This window comes from Plectropomus leopardus, chromosome 11 (genome assembly GCF_026936395.1).
Source record: "Plectropomus leopardus strain MGB_pleo_1.0 chromosome 11, ASM2693639v1, whole genome shotgun sequence".
Classification (NCBI taxonomy): Eukaryota; Metazoa; Chordata; class Actinopteri; order Perciformes; family Serranidae; genus Plectropomus; species Plectropomus leopardus.
The window spans coordinates 10,791,106-10,807,325 of NC_142186.1; the positions used below are offsets into that span (position 1 = coordinate 10,791,106).

At 40.3% G+C, this 16,220-nt stretch overlaps 1 protein-coding gene across 3 annotated transcripts; it reads right to left on the reverse strand.

The window, feature by feature from the left end:
- Nucleotides 1-420: 420 nt before the first annotated feature.
- zhx1 (zinc fingers and homeoboxes 1) lies at nucleotides 421-16,206 on the reverse strand. Of its 3 annotated transcripts, none has more exons than XM_088083998.1 (8): nucleotides 14,708-16,206; nucleotides 12,655-12,989; nucleotides 12,086-12,549; nucleotides 11,515-11,700; nucleotides 11,106-11,321; nucleotides 9,956-10,120; nucleotides 8,531-9,745; nucleotides 421-7,320 (listed from the first exon to the last, which is right to left on the reverse strand). In XM_088083998.1, the coding sequence occupies exons 2-8, from the start codon at nucleotides 12,860-12,862 to the stop codon at nucleotides 7,042-7,044; spliced, it is 2,733 nt and encodes a 910-aa protein (XP_087940124.1). In that variant the 5' UTR covers nucleotides 12,863-12,989; nucleotides 14,708-16,206; the 3' UTR covers nucleotides 421-7,041. The 3 variants fall into 3 exon arrangements, with proteins under 3 accessions (XP_087940124.1, XP_042346506.1, XP_042346505.1); XM_042490572.2 differs by having other exon boundaries at nucleotides 8,531-9,742; nucleotides 11,515-11,718; XM_042490571.2 differs by having other exon boundaries at nucleotides 11,515-11,718.
- Between the last annotated feature and the right edge of the window lie 14 nt (nucleotides 16,207-16,220).

The window sequence follows — 16,220 nt, forward strand, 5'->3', positions numbered from 1 at the left end:
AAAACATTTAGTCCTACCCATTTTATGGCTGTGTAAGTATGCACAACCTGGAAAATGCCAGAGAATTTTATAAAAAATCCTGTTTCAATTTAAAGGTTTCGATTTTAATGATGTAAAGTCATTGGCAGCTATAATATAAATGCTTGGCAATACAGTAGTAAACACAGACTACATATCCTGCAATAAATAAATACTTGGAGTGCAGTTACATGTACATAATTAACCAGCTTCATGAGGCTGATCCCAGTTATGATAATATTCAGGATATGAAAAAAATACTCTGATCATAAACGTGTTATTCATAGCCCATTCAGCCTGTATGGACATTTAAGACAAGTTTCTTACTAATGCATGTGCATTTAGTCCAGACTGCTTGATTTCACATTTATTCAAAGCAAAAATGTTGCTCAGGAGCGCATATCTTTTGATGAAAATTTATTGGGTTTTGTCCTCAAACAAGTATAAAATATAAATCTTTTCTAAATAAAGCTAGAAATTAAGCCAGAGCCTCAATAACAGCTAGGATTTTAAATTAACATTGCACAAATTGTCTGCCTCACAGCTGGTAAGGTACAAGCGGATGACTGCAGGGACCACAAAAAGGACTTGTTAGCTTTCTAAAGCAAGCCTGCGGAGGCGAACGCACATACAGGTACATACCACGTTTAATCAAAGGTTATGAAACATACTTATTCCAGATGCTCAAGCAATAACTTAGAGTAGATGGAAATGTCAGCACCATAGACACAAAGTAACAGAGTTTTAGGTCATCATCATCAATGACATCATCTTTGTCTTTAACGCCTGCAAAAAGTCAAATCTCAGGTGTGTCAGTTTCATTCCCAGAATCCCCTCTAATCATCAATCAGGGTTACTGTGTAAACCTGATCTTTTTTCTTTTTTTTTAAACATGGGTCTAGGGGACCAAATGGAACAGCCAATATGTGTTGCCTCTAAAGTAACACTTACCTATTTATAAAAATAGAGCAGACAGTTAGATCATTGTATTCTTTGCACAGTATCTGTGTCTATGGAACTGATTAGAACTTAATACCGTAGCTGAAAGGTCGCTGTCATCCTTCAGTAAAACAGATGTAGAAGTGTAAGTTGTATTGAAGCAGGGAACGAAGAAAACTGTTCACTTTACGGTTCAATGAAAAGCACGCTTGTTAGAAGCAATAACTTGGGGTAAAAAACATTGACGGAAAAAGAATAGATCAGAAAAACCAGGAGGTGAAAATTCCACTGTAAATGGATTTAAAAAAACATTTATACATATAGTATATTACAGTTCTGACAAGGTGTATTTTTTGTTGCCAAAAAAAGCTGGCTGCTGTATAGTGAAAACATTTGAATCTCTGATTGCTGTAAGAAACATTCAACCAACTACCTGTCTAAATACAGAAAACGAGTGAAGACTATAGCAGAAGTATAGCGAAGGATACAGACATGACGTGTGCACAATAGGACATCAGGTAAACTACTCAGATCACAAGGTTAGCTCTTAGCTCTACTGCACAAGGTTAACTGGGATACATGATGACTGCTGGATATAAAATCACAACTCAGGGAGAAGACATGGCACCTTAGCAACCTGGGAAATCTATCTAAATACATGATGTTTAAAACTGAGGGTTTTTTGGACAGTTGTAGACAGAAATTCATTAACGGGGTACTCAAGATATTTAGTGCTAATATTCTATGTCGGGGGACAGAATAAAAAAACAATGGTCTAAATACGTGCAACTGAGGCTGAAAAATCCTGACTTTAAGTCTCATTAGGTCAAGCCACAAAAAATGCCCACTTTAGTTAAACCGCACAACACCTGTGTATAGTGCAGGTTGACAGTTATGATTTTTTAAAGCTCTAGTGTGTAGGATTTGGTGCCATCTATTGGTGAGGTTGTGGACTGCAACCAACTGAATACCTCTTCCATCACCCCTTCCTTTCCAAGCATGAGCGAGAACCTACGGTGGCCTTCACTTCAATGTAAGAATGCAAAAAGCTTTCTCTACAGTCTGTGTTTGGTTTGTCCATTCTGGGCTACTGTAGAAACATGGTGGACCTGCTCCCTATGTAGCAGGAGCGTAAGTTTCATTTCAACATTGAGGGGAACCCAAGTAAAATTTGGGTTTTGGGGGTGTTCCGCCAGAAAATTTTGAGTATCAAACACTTTGCTTTCTTGTGAATTTCTTTATCACCAATTTGCACAATTTCTGCATCAATTTATGGTGTACATTTCTTTAACTTTGTCAAAATAAAAGCCCTGTCTAAATACTGAGGACTACATGTCCCCTGCGTTCCTCCCAAAATCTACTTCAATGCTATGTACTGTAGATATAAATGGCTTGTTCTATTTGTGCAAGGTGATTATACACTGATAAAGGCGTAATTATGAATATTATATTAGTTTCTGCCAATAGATCCTCCTCCATCCTACCCACTAGACCTTTAAGACTGAGATAACCCTGATGGCATTACTACAACATAATCAGGGTTATTTTTTAATTTTAGAAAGCTCCCTCCAGAGCCACATAAGAAACTACAAAGCTGTGTTTTCATAGGCTTAGTTGTACTCCTCATAACAAGTAAATTTCATGTTTGCCGTGCCCCTTTAAACAACTGCATTAATTTTTAATATTTTTTTCTGTTGCACTTAATTTACCATTTTTAAATCAACTTCGTTGTAGAGCCTCAATTCTGGAGACATCATTATTAATAAAAAAAAAATCAATTTCCCAGTGCGACCAAGGCATTATTTTTAGTAACACCTTCAACTATGTGCATGTCTTTTCTATTGAGTTCTGACTTTATAATTTTTGCAACAAAGTACCAAAAAGCCACTTGGGCAACACCGGCCGCACTCTAAAAGTGATTCTATTTCAAAAAACACTACTGTATTGTACATATTTTATGAGTCGATCTTGTCAACAAGCAATCCACTGATGTCTGGAAAGAAGTTGTAAAGACAGTTTTCATAGATAGAAACATATAAAACCATTCAAAACAGACTGACTATAGTAAAGACAGAGCACACTGTAAAAGACTGTGGGCTGGATACCCAGGGGGCAGGAATAAGCCTAACCTGTGGACTCAAACAAGCTAACTGCAGACAGCCAGTTTGTAGAACGTGTAGTACCAGGGTTTAACAAACGGCCACAAAATGTTTGCTGTACAATGACTGCAATGGTGATAAAATAGTCCAGAGTAACTGAAGCTGTGTCCATGAATTGAAAAACAGTTTTTAAAAGAAAACAGAAACATGGCTGCAGTCAACTTAGTAATAGAAAGAAACTGGTATTATTAAAGCTACACAAAGAACTTATCCCAGATTAGGCTTCTACTGTACCAAGTATACCAACCCAAAATATTGTATGTACAAAATGAGCAGTTGTTCGTCTTAATTATTGCATGCAGTATTAGACAAAACTTATACCTTAACATTATGAATTTGTTATTTTTCATGACCAAGCACTTGTCACACACGTGTCCTTCAGTTACTATAAACAAGCCATAGCAGCTATCTTTCAGCTAGAAGACAACATTGCTTTCAAGGTTACTCATTAAATTGCTTTTTAGACAGCTTAAGGTGCCAACATGTAGTGTGAAAAGTGCCTGGTGAAAAAGATACATTACAATTCGGAACAGCAAGGTATCCGTTTAAGGACTTAATGTCAACTTCAGAGTTTCTAGGCATCTTTTAGCGTCGGCAGAAAGCAGAGCTCGGTCATGCATCACAACTTAGTTTGAACAAGCCTTCTTTACGAATCACCCAACAGTGGGGAATTTCAAATTCTCTCTCATCTTCTGTCAAGAGTCGGTGAAATTCTGTTCAAACAAGCGTACGAGCCATGTAGGCACATAGGTTTATCTGCAAAGCTTCATCAGAGTCTCTCCTCTATTTGTGAAGAACCGTAGTCAGGACAGTTTTCAGGCTATTGTCCAGTCAATTCATTGTGGTAAAGCATGGGGGAAAACTGTTAGAAAGAGGAGCATTATTTGGTAGACTTTCACCACAGAGGGAATGCTGTGCTGCTTCTTCACAATGAGAGAAAGTAAAATTTTAAAGACGTTTCTGACAGTTTCATTCTTTTGAAGATGTCCCTATAGCCCTGTCTGTCCGTAGTCTGATGTTGTAGACAATTTAAGGAGACGGAACCAACAGGACACTGCTATCATTAATAGAAACATGTCTTGGGAAGTGCACATCATAAGTCTAAGCATTCATTTTACAAAAGTAGATTGGAGGAGAGGGGTGAGAGGTCCAAGACAACTCCCATGGTTTAAAGCAACAATACAAAACATGACAACAAATATCACAGCTGTGCATTTTCAAAAGGAGAAAAGCTTAAAAATGGGGCTCGAATTGTGCAATATAGCAAAAAAAGACATGGGTGATTGTTATACAGGTTTTTTGAGCCTTACAAACATCCAACTAAGAAACAACAAATCATTTTAGAAAAAAAGGATAAACTGATTCCTCCTCTTGAAAACACACAGATGATAAAAAAAGGCAAAATACTGGTTCAGTTTTAAGTCATACAAAACAGATTTGGTCTCTCAGAGCCATTTTATGGTATAATAAGAGATTAAGGTGCCAAATCAGGATTTAGTCCACTATGTATACAAGTGGACAAAGTGCATTTTTTAAAGTTTAGTTTAGGTGCTTCATGTTTGTCTCTTCAGTGCAGACTGGAATCAAATTATTATTTGAAATAGTGTTTAAAGCGGAAATAGACAAGTTTTTTGCTTTAACTTATCACTAAGAAGTAAATGCTGATTGCACAATGTACTGGTTATAGAATAATACACCATCTGCGTTCAGACTGGTTCCCTGTAAGCCCCTCTTTCACTAAGCAATTCTGTCTGCCACCAGGTACAATCTCAGGAAAATGAAAACTTGTAAGTCGCAAAGTAAGTGCATCAACCATTGTGCAACCAAAACAGGAGGAGGATAGCTCTTACATTTTTTCCCAGTGGCTGCAGATATCTCAAGTTATCCAAGATTATCAGTTTAAATTCCTTGCAGTTTTTTTCCCCAGTAGAAGAAATGGGCAGACAGTGGAACCGTTATGACAAAATACAGTGTGTCCTGTGTTTTTGGTAGTTAGGCTCTCAGGAAAATGGAAAGCAATCTGGTTGTCTTTGCAGGTCATGGTGAGAAGGTAACCCTAGATTTTCAAAACGAGCCGCTTCAAAATATTCTTGTCTCGCTGTTTTATGGTGTGACAAAGTTTTGGTTAGGCTTAGGCACAAAAAGCTGTTGGTTAGGGTTTGGAAAGATAATGGTTTGGGTTAAAATGATAGAATCACAAAAGATGAAATCTTGCGGGAGATTTTCGTGAATCTGGGGTTACCATCTGGACACGACAGTCTTTGCAACAGCAGTGCCAACGATAACACCACTTGGAAATGCTAGGAGGGTAAAAGTTGTCTGTTTCCACTTTAACTGTGTTTCTTGAAAGAAAGGCTCAACACCCAAAAAGATTCATAGGCCTTTTGTTTGACATGAGCAAATGAGCCCAAACCTAAAGGCAAGGTGTTGGTGATCTGGTGGTGATTGCAGTATAGGTGAGAACTTGTGGATTGACATACTCTAAATTTACACTGGAGCTGCAGTAGGTGCTTACATTTACATGGCTTGGGGAAAACTTTGCTATGCTGCCTCCCCAAATTCAGACCATCCATTCAACCCATTAGAATCCCACAAACAGTTATTTCTAAATGAAACACTCCAGCATTCATTTTGTTTCTATTATTATTTCTGTGGACCCAGATATCTGCCTCGCGGTGGCTATTATTTTGTTCACATATGGTGCTTTGTAAACTACAGCTCACTGCTCAGGAGACCACACATTCAACTTTGGAACAACAGCCTACTGTCTGAATCACCCTTAGCACAGGATGTGTTCTATCAAAAGGTGAAAAATGACTTTAAAAACATTACTAGCAGTGCATTCTAACCACACACTGTGGCATTTCCCCATCAGATCTGTATGTGTCCAGTTAAAAAATCTATAATACTATTAATAATAATAATGAAACAACAAGCTATAAAGGGAAGACTTGAGTAGACATCCTGCGTTTAAAAGCATCATGGCATTGGCATTCATTCAGCAGTAAGGTGCTTTGTCTCATATCGTTTTAGGAATTTTACCTCTGAGAGATAAAACGCCCGACTTTCAGTGTCATAATCAATCAGCTCAAACAACCTGCTGATTCATATCTGTTCCTTGCAATGATGTGACAGGTGCTAGAAAAAAAAGATACTGTAACATGTAAAATCAAGCAGTTCCACAAATAGATGTATGCTTGTTTCACTGGGACATTGCTCAGCAGTGACATCTAGCTGTGATACGTTTTTAAGCACCTTTGTAAACACACAACAAAGTCTTTTTGTGTGTGTATGTTTGTTTGTGTGCGCGCGCACTTTTGTTTGGGACAAGGGGTAACACATTCATAACATTGGAGTTTGAAGTTTGAATTTAGGCCTGCTGTGTTCAGAACAGGCTCCAAGGAAATGCAGCATAATTGTGTAAGTGAATCTCCCTTACTTGCTTCTTTTGAGAAAGCAAGGAGTGCAAATTCAACAGGGGGGCAAGGTCGACATTAAAACCTCAGTCAGTATTCATCAGGTGCGATCAAATGCCATCTTTTTGGGTAATTATTACATCTCAACAGGTTAGATCTTCAGCTTGAAGACTGCACTTCATGGTGTTCCTTTTTAAGCTTTATCAAAGTTTGGTGCGCCAGGGTTTGCTAAAAAAATTCCTTCTTTAGCATGATTCTTTTTGAAATTGTTACACGTTACTTACAGTGGATAAGTATTGAGAAAGTGAGCTAAAGCTAATAGTCCATGTGTTAGTCTCATGTAGACATGATGTCAGAAATAGTTAATTACGGTGAATTCATGTTGCGAATGAGCACATATGCAAATCAGTGGCAAAAGGACTTGGTTTAACTAGCTGTCTTCCAGCATTAATCATGCCACCGTTTCTCTTTTAACATTCTGTAATGTTTCACTGTGCTCTCCACAATCATTAGTCTTCAGAGACCGACAAGGATTTCCTGACGCTACGTGACGGCTCCCAAACCTCACTGTCGTCCGTATCATCGCCGTCATCCTCCTCCTCTCCTTCATCATCATCCTCGTCCTCGTCTCCCGCCCCTGCACCGCCCTGCTCCTCAGTGGCTGCTGACGCCTCTCCCTGCGTCTCCCCTCCCTCTCCATCTCCGTCTGTCCTTCCTGCAGCCGCCTCCTGGAAGGGATCTAACCCCATGTCCAAGCGTCGCTGGACCTCGGCGAACCACTCCCTCACCTTTTGACAGAGAGAGAAACACGGTGATGACAGTGATGACAGCAGGGCTGTTGCTACCACTGAGGAAAACAGGGTCATCATGTCATTTGTTGTATTTCTAGGAATTCATATAAATTTTAACTGGTGAAGGAATGGGGACAGAAATGTTGAAAAAGCAAGTGCAAGTGATCAACATTATGCAGGATTTTGTTTTTGGTTCTTTTGCTCACAGTTTTGATTTTCATCTCTCAGTGTTAACCTCTGAGTTTTAATGACATGAAAATAAGTTTGCTTTTCACAACTGGACGCATGTTACTTTATAGATCTTTAGGGCCAACTCTGATCTTTTTTTGAGACTTAATATTTGTCTGCTTTAAGCAACAAATAAAATCGAATAAAATAAATCAGTAAAAAGGATTTAATAATACATTTTATTTATAGAGCGCTTTTCAGGGAACTCAGACGCTTATTTAGTACTCTTCACCAGAATTACATAGCTGGCATAGCTTAAAGTTTTTAAAAGTTTTGTTGATCAAACATTTCATGGAGGGTAGGTGGTCAGAGCTCTACTAAGGGAATTTGCATTCATGGCCTCAGTATTCCTAAAATATTAGCAATGGGCTATGTCTCCTGATTACTGCCAATTTTAGATATCAAGTGTTTTCTGAGAGTGTTTTTACTTTTTTCATTCAGTTCTTACATTTACGTTTCCCTATGCCTGACAGTATGCACATGCAAACAGGAGCTCCTTTATGTCTGCAACATTAATTTATATGTTAGAATATATTATACATGTAATAAAACATAAATCCCAGCAGCTTAATTTGCGGTACATCAGTCAATAGTTTACGGTGATGCCTCTAACAAAGTAAGCTTTGTCTGATTCAGAAGCTGTAGCTTAACACTTTAACACACAGTAAACAGAAAATCAAGCTGTAAAGATTTTACGTTTTATGCCCACCGGTATGTATGCCATGTATTAAGACTGTCATTCTGTCATTGTTTCTCTATTAAAACTACTGTATAATATAAAACCCTTTAGGCCAAATATGTGATTTAGGGTTTTATAAATAAAATTGACTTGATGTGATGATGCAGTGTAAACAACTGGAAAACAAAATACACCACAAATGAAAAGTAGAGAGAACACACGGACACACTGGTATGATACAAACCACAATGACACATACCTAAGTCTCCTCAAATCCCATGCTAAAAAACATGTCATTACCTGTTCGTAGCTCATGTTGGTCTTAGTGACAAGCTCATCCAGGTCCTGCTCATTCAGAAAACGGTACTTCAGGTAGTACTCCTTCAGAATCTCCCTCCCGCTCTTTGATTTCCTTGGCAAAGGAGCTCTATCCAAATCTGCACTGGAGGAGGCAGACCTTCTTGGCTGCTTTCTGGTTCTGGACCGCCCCCAGCCACGACTTCGGCCACGTCTTTTTCGACCAGTGCCTCCCATTTTATTGCTTCCTCCACCATTTGGCCCTTCCACATTGCCACTTTGGTACTGGAAGAACCATTTCAGGTTACTGTTCTTCCATGAGTACCGAGAGTCCCCAAACCAGCTGACGATGTAAGACCGAGGGAGGCCGCTCTCTTCTGACAGCTGGTCGTACTCCTCTGGTGTGGGCCACTGGGTTCGCACAAAGGCACTTTTCAGAATATGGAGTTGCTCCGGAGTCTTTTTACTCTTATCTTTCATGTCTTTGTTGCTGCTGCCGGGCAGCTGCTTACTGCGACTGCCAGGAGGAGTTAGACTACCTTTACGAGATGAGGAGGCAGTAGGAGAAGAAGAACTGGCTCCTGCTCCTCCTTCTCCCGCTTTTGCTCCCTCTGCCTCTATCTTTCCACCCTCTGAAGAATCTGGGGAGCAAGTACTGGCAGGTGGCATTTTTCTTCTCTCTGTGAACCAGGCATCAATCTCCCTCCGCGTCAGTTTAGTCTCTGTCCTCAGGCGGCTCAGTTCTTCATCTGATGGGGTGCTGCTCTTCTCAAAACTTTCCTCCAGCACCACCAACTGCTCCGGAGTCTTCTCCTTAAACTTCTGCAGGGTAAAATCTGGGAAAGGATTCCAAGTTTTGGGCCGTGTCTCCTTCTCCTTCACAGGAGGAGTGCGTGGAGGATGGGGAGATGTGGGGGTCTCATCGCTTGAGTCAATAACTATGGCGGTGCTAGTGCTGCTACCACAGCTGCCCCCTCCTCTGCCTCCATCATGGAAAACAATGACATGGCTGTTCTTGGAGTTGCGCTGGTTGTACCTGGTGTCACTGAACCATTTCTTGATCTCTCCTTTTGTGAGGTTGGTGAGCTTCATCAGCCGGGCGATTTCTGCATCAGTGACAAAGTGGTTTTTCAGGTAGCTGGCTTTCAGTTCTGCTAGCTGCTCTTTGGACTTCTTAGGTCGCAAACTGAATGTGTCAGCGCTGAGGGCGGAGTTCTCCTTAGAAAGAGAAGGGGAGATTCATATAATAAATAAGGGTTTCTACAGTGCCAGTCAGTTGTACCAAATACCTGCTAGGGGAAAGAGACAAAGGCTACAAATGAGATGTGTGCGACTTTTTGGGGGTCAGACAAATATTACATACAACTAATGGAGACACTATGTCATAATTTTGAGCACTGACTGAGGTAAAATAAAGCAGGTCCCCACCTGTGGAGAAAGAGAAGGGGGCTGGACAGTGGTAGCCCGTTTCAGCTCACTGTTTGTTGGGGTGGGCTGGCAGGAAACTCTGCTGGAGCTCTGGGACTGGCTGGGCAGCCCCGCCACTGTCAGAGTGATGGGACTGGTCACTGGAAGGTGCCCCCCTGGGCCGACCTAAACAAATTTAGAAAATAATGACACACAGAATATGAGCATGAGACATAACACCAGAGAGGAATGTAGTTTATTTGGGAGTTTGTAGTTTTAAGTGACTACAGCCATTATTTACAGCACTTCACTTTAAGGAAAGAGCTCTAAAACTGCTTTTCAGGTGTGGAACTGCTATAACCTATCCATGTATTTGTGTAACTGGACTTACATTTCTTCTAATTTGTAAAATATGAGTCTCAGCTGGCTTTATAAAGTATGTTATTTCTACGGGACAGTCGTACTGTGAGATCTTAAATATATATATATTATCAGTATCACAAAATGCCAGATCTAGATCTGCTAACAGTAAACCAATTTTGCATTTTGCTACCTGGTAAAAAAACAAAACAAAACAGCAAATAACATGTAGTGATATAGTTCTGAAATGGTTGCAAAAGGACAAATATTTAGACCATATTCATTAAACATCATTTAAGCAAATACAAAGTAACCAAAGGATATGTTTACTTTCACAGCTCATGGAACACACCTGCTTTAATACTGCTGATTGCAGGAAACAGTAGTTTCCTCCATACATGATCTTTAATGGCTTCACTCTGAAGGCATTACTGCCTGTTTAAACTGTATTAATATAGTAATGGCAGGGTGATAGAGATGCAGCAAGCAGATAAGTCAAAGTCATCTCAATGTCCAATTAAAATTTGTTAAATACAATCAAAGTCAACGCAATTGTTTCATGTCAAATTAAGTTAAAACAATCAAGTTGAATTAAATTAAATTGAAGCTATGCCAAGCTGACTTAAGTTAAGTCATGCCAAATAAGACCAGCTAATACAAAGTTTTTTCAAACTAAAGCAGGCGATCCAAGTCAGTTTCATTCAAACTAAAGCATGTCAAGAGTCACACCAGTTTTAACTGACTGGGTTAAAGGCGAGGACAGTCAAAGCAGAGTCCTGTTAGATATGGTGTATTTTCTTTCCTTACCTACCTGTGTGAACACCAGGCCGGGCTGGCCCACTATCTGGCAGGTCTGAAGAATGGATTGCAGGCCGTTAGCAGCTGCTGAGAGCTGGTGAGCAGGTATGACAGTGATGGTCTGAGGAACAGTGTGCACCGTGCCATTAAACTGTTTCCTCCTGGCCTCCTCTACTTCCTCTGGAGTCCAGCTCACACCGTGCTTCAGTCGCTGGGCTGAGAACCACACCTGAGTGTAGATCAAGTACATTTGACTCCATCATTTACAAAAAGGCAATATTCAGTAAACTTCAGGCTTAAATTCTGATTAAGATTAAGGTTGCTTTTTACTTAAAATACACCGAGTAAAGAGCTTCTGTTTGTAGAGTTTTGATGTGTCATATGCTGTAATCTACCCAAAACATCAACCAACTTTCATATACCTTGATCTGCTCCTCTGTGAACTGTGTCTGTGCTGCCAGGCTGCTGATCTCAGCCATGGAAGGGTAAGGAAACTTCTTGTATGTGTTGCCTAGCAGGGCATTGGTATCCATAGCTGCACTGTAGGAGGGGATGCTGCTGAGGGGAATCAGCAGCTGAGGCTGAGCTGCTGCTGCACTCTGCTGTGCCTGAAAAGCAGACAGCACCTGAAGTAAAGAGACGGAGGAGATGAGAAAGGTCTTGATTGATAATGCTACATAGTGGCAATGGTGAGACATTGCTCAAGCTCTGTTTGGCAAGTTGCTGTCCTGCAAAAAGTGTCTCTGCACTGACAATGAATACCTGCGAGGCTGCTATTCTGTGGCTGAAGTAGACATCTAACCTCTCTGTTGAGGATATATAACATCATGGCCACTCATTTTCCAAAGCATCATAGCCAATTTTAGGTGTTCATGCTTCTGTTGAAATTGAAAACATGCAATAATCTTTCACAAATAGGGGTAAATAGAGTGTTTTTGCATGCACGCTGCTGTTGTGAGCTTACTTAACCTTTGTAAAATGGAGACTTTGTACCTGTGCCAGTCCAGCAGGCAGAACTGTGGGGTTTATAGAGGATGATTTCCTCTGCTGCTCTGAAGATGGACTGACCAGCAAGCCGCTTCCACCGAGCTTCATGGAATCATGCAGCAGCATCTCCACAGGCGTCATTGGTCCAAGAGGAGCTTCGATAGGTTCCTGCTCTCCGCCCACTTCTCCCTCACCACCAGCTCCAAAACCCTCCACCGCCTCGTCTGCTGACTTTAGGGACACTGCGATCCTTTTGGGTTCAGATTTGGTCTTCATCCTCATAATGGGCGTCTTGCTGAGGGAAATGGCAGCAACCGTGGCAGGGTCTGCTCCTCCCTCCTCGGATGTATCACACTGTTGTTCCTGGGTGGGCTGGTCGCTGCTCGATTCATCTGGAGGGTTTGTGGCGCTGCGTTTCAGTGAGGGAGCGGGTACTTCACTGTCTTCTACAGCAGAGACACTGGGCTCATCTAAGATGATAATAATGTATTTATTAACAAAGTTTGACTACATTTCAGGCTAGCAATATGCCATTGTCATGTGAACATGGGAAAATGGGCCAAAAAGAATCTCACCTGTATTTGGTGGGGCGGGGACAACCACTATTGCCTGACCCAGCTCCTCTGCAGTCGACCCCTCCTCTGCTCCCTCCTTTACCTTCCCCTCCTCTTCCTCCGCCTCTTCCTCCTTTGCCCTTTCTGTTTTCTGCTCCACCTCTTCCTGCTCCACCACATCAGAGGGAAGCACCATGCAAGGTGTGGTCGATTTCCGGCGGCTCGACATTGTCAAAGCAAACTCTGTTTACTTCTACTCTGAGTAAAGACGATCTGGGACAGAAGGGTCGAGGCTCACATGACTTTGGTCAGGTGGTTCTGTTCACATGCGACGTGAGTCCTTGAATTATTGACTTCTGGTGGAGGAAACATAACAAATATGCAAATACCATAAGGGATTTGTCAAAAAAAAGTGTAAATCGTAGAAAATGTTTCCATGTTTTTCTTCTCAAGTTCTTCTTACTTCTTTTGAGAATCGGCCGTACACAGCTAATTCAGTCTTATAAGTCATACAAAAAGCAGCTTCACAACTGTGAGGACTGCTTTGTCTTTTCTGCTTCCTATCAAGAGAAACTAAATACCTTGAGGAATTATTACTGACATAAAAAATGAAGCAGTTTTAAATCCCTCTGCTATATGACATTGCAATGTTTATTTTCTAACTTTTAGTGGGCTAAAAAATAACTTTTTCTACTAAATAACCAATATATTTATCTTTAGTTAGCTGAAACCCTACTCATAATTAAGACAACAGTGCATATGCATACGTATGCAATCGTTTCTGGAATTGAGTCAGAGTGAACATTTTCAGTTCACAGAGAATTTACCTTAAACCCAACAAAGACATGATACTTCACAGTTAAACTGTATGTAAAGTCTGGTGTTTATGTAGCCAAACACACATTTGAACACTGACATCTGATTGCATGAAGTACTCAGGGGGTGGAAATACTTTTTTCAGCATGATGACTAATGGCATGATTCAAGTGGGCCTGTAAACAGATCTAGCAAGTGCAGTTTAATATGAGATTTGCATTTATCACCAACAACGGTAATACATACAAATAAATTCAGAAGACTGCAAGGCATGGTCACATTAACGGGCAATACAATGACATCAATTGTCTGCATAAAAATCATATAAAATCATTTAATTACTTTTGTAAGCAACTGTTTTTTGGCTGTCATTTGCTGCTTTTTCTGTTTTATTACTATATTGCACTTTGAATACAACTGACTGACACAAGATGAAAAATGTGTCCATAGACTCCAGGAAATGATTATGGGCATTTTTACCATTTACATTGTATATGCTTATTAATGAATCAAGAACAAATAATCAATGGCTGCAGCCCTATTTAAAGCCATTAATTGTGACAACTAATTTTTGTAAAATCCTTACACAACATGATTTCACATAAAAGACATTAACTTCAGTACTGAACTCACACCCAATCCTTCATGTATTCATTGTCTTATTCCAGTTGATGTACAATACGTTGGAGTGTATTGCAGGGTACACCCACCTTTAGGCTGGTTATTGGTCTAGCAGTAGCAGGGCCCAAATTAAATAATCAGGATTTTTAAGCAACACCAAGATATCATTTATATTTTCTGACGGCATGTCATAAATTAACTTGATGGTTGCCGCCTCATTAACACCTCTATCACAATGAACAGTGAGCCCAGTGAATTCTGCATTCATTGTGATAGAGGTGTTGCAAATGTGTGATTAAAATTTCCACTTCAGAGACAACACAGCAATCTGACTGGGGTTTATTGTTGCTGATTAAGTCCGTTAAACAGATTGAACAATGTTCACAATAACGTTACTGTGTACAGTATGCTATTCTGCACTGCCACCACGAGATCATTTGCATTAATAGTTAGCACATCAGAAACAATTTGGAGGTGTGAGCTAGCTAATTCGTCAAAGTAACGTTGAAGCAATAAATTAATATAAGAGGACTTTTAAATGAGCTCTACAGCATCTAGCATGTATATGAGGTTAGCCACCTAGCCGGTGTTAGCCGGGGCAGTCATTATTATTGATCATGTCTGGCGGTAAACTTACTGGAACTACTGAAATGTGCACTGTGTTGCTACCAGGCGGTCGAGACGAGGCGACGAGTATTTTCCTGGGTCTCGGTAGAGCAGCTTTCTGGTTCTGTCTGGTGGTGTCTCTCCTTCTCCCGGCTAATAATTCAGTTACAGCCTGGCCGGGACTACAGCAGCTAGCGTTATTTGGGTTTGCGGGTCTCCAAAACCCAGCGGAGAAAGGCAGACAGACAGACGGACCGGTCTAACGGCTACGGCTCCCGTCTGCAGATGCTGGGAACACCGGACATCGCTCTCCTCGTTGGGGCAGGTTATTTTACACCCAGGTCGCACCTTTGAGAGAATTATAGAAGCTAAAACACGGTAGTTACACTCATATTGTGGTCGTTAGTCCTGTGTTAATGTGCTGACCTAATTCTCTGATATTTTTTAACGGCTGATTTTTTTTAATGATCAAACGGCGTCATCATTCAATGTGTTACGTGCTGACGTCATTCCTCGGCGACTCTCGCTGCTTTAACGTTTTCGTTCTTAAAATTAGCTAAATTATATATTATCTCACCACTGAATTATACTCTTTATGAGTTAAATTGAGCTTACGCGCTGCCCAGAAATAAAAGTGTGGTTGAAAAACGTTAAAACGGGCCCTAAATTCATTCGTTTCCCAAGCCGGCTGGCTGCCAACCTGTCCTTACATGACCTGTCGGGGCAGTAGAAGCTACTTGAGGACAACACTGACACTGCAAAGTCTGCTTTCAGAGCACCTGATCTCGTCCTGTTTTGCAGTTTACGTGTTGATTATCATTTAATCTATTTGCACTATTTTCAACTCGGCTACGCTGTAATGCGCGTTACATCTTGCTTGTGATAATGCTTCGTAAACGCCCCATTATTTATTTATACTTGTGCGAAAATAAAATGTAGCTGAATTTGTAGGTAATTTGACACTAACATCTTTATCATCCTGCTTCCATTGGTTGGAAAATAAATAAAAACAATAACTAGGGTGTAAGTTAAACTGGCCAGCGGCTGTAATATATTAATACATCCCAAATACACAAAATTTACAGTAACCTGGAATAACACCGTATGGTTTTCACACTACTGCAAACCTGTTGTTTTTTAAAAAAAATCCTAGTAGCTATGTTATTCACAACGATTTTGAACATTTTTGTATTGTATTTAAATAAGCTGAGGCTGTTAGACACAGATTGAATGAAAATGTCACAGAGATATGTCTCTTAATGACTATAAATTGGGTAAGACTCCAAAAATCCTGGATCCTACACTTACCATAATGCAATTCAACAGTACCTTTGTTTACTAGGTAAATACCACATTCCCAATTTGTAACAAAGGCTGTTAAATGTTTGGTCTCTGTGCATACAAAAAAATGACTCAAGTGATGATTCCAAGAGACAGTCATGATACTTTCTAACTCAAGTCCCCTAAACACAGTAGGGGCCACATGAATCATTGTTTGCTTATGACATTAAAGTTGACACCACCAACTATTACCTGACAAGCCC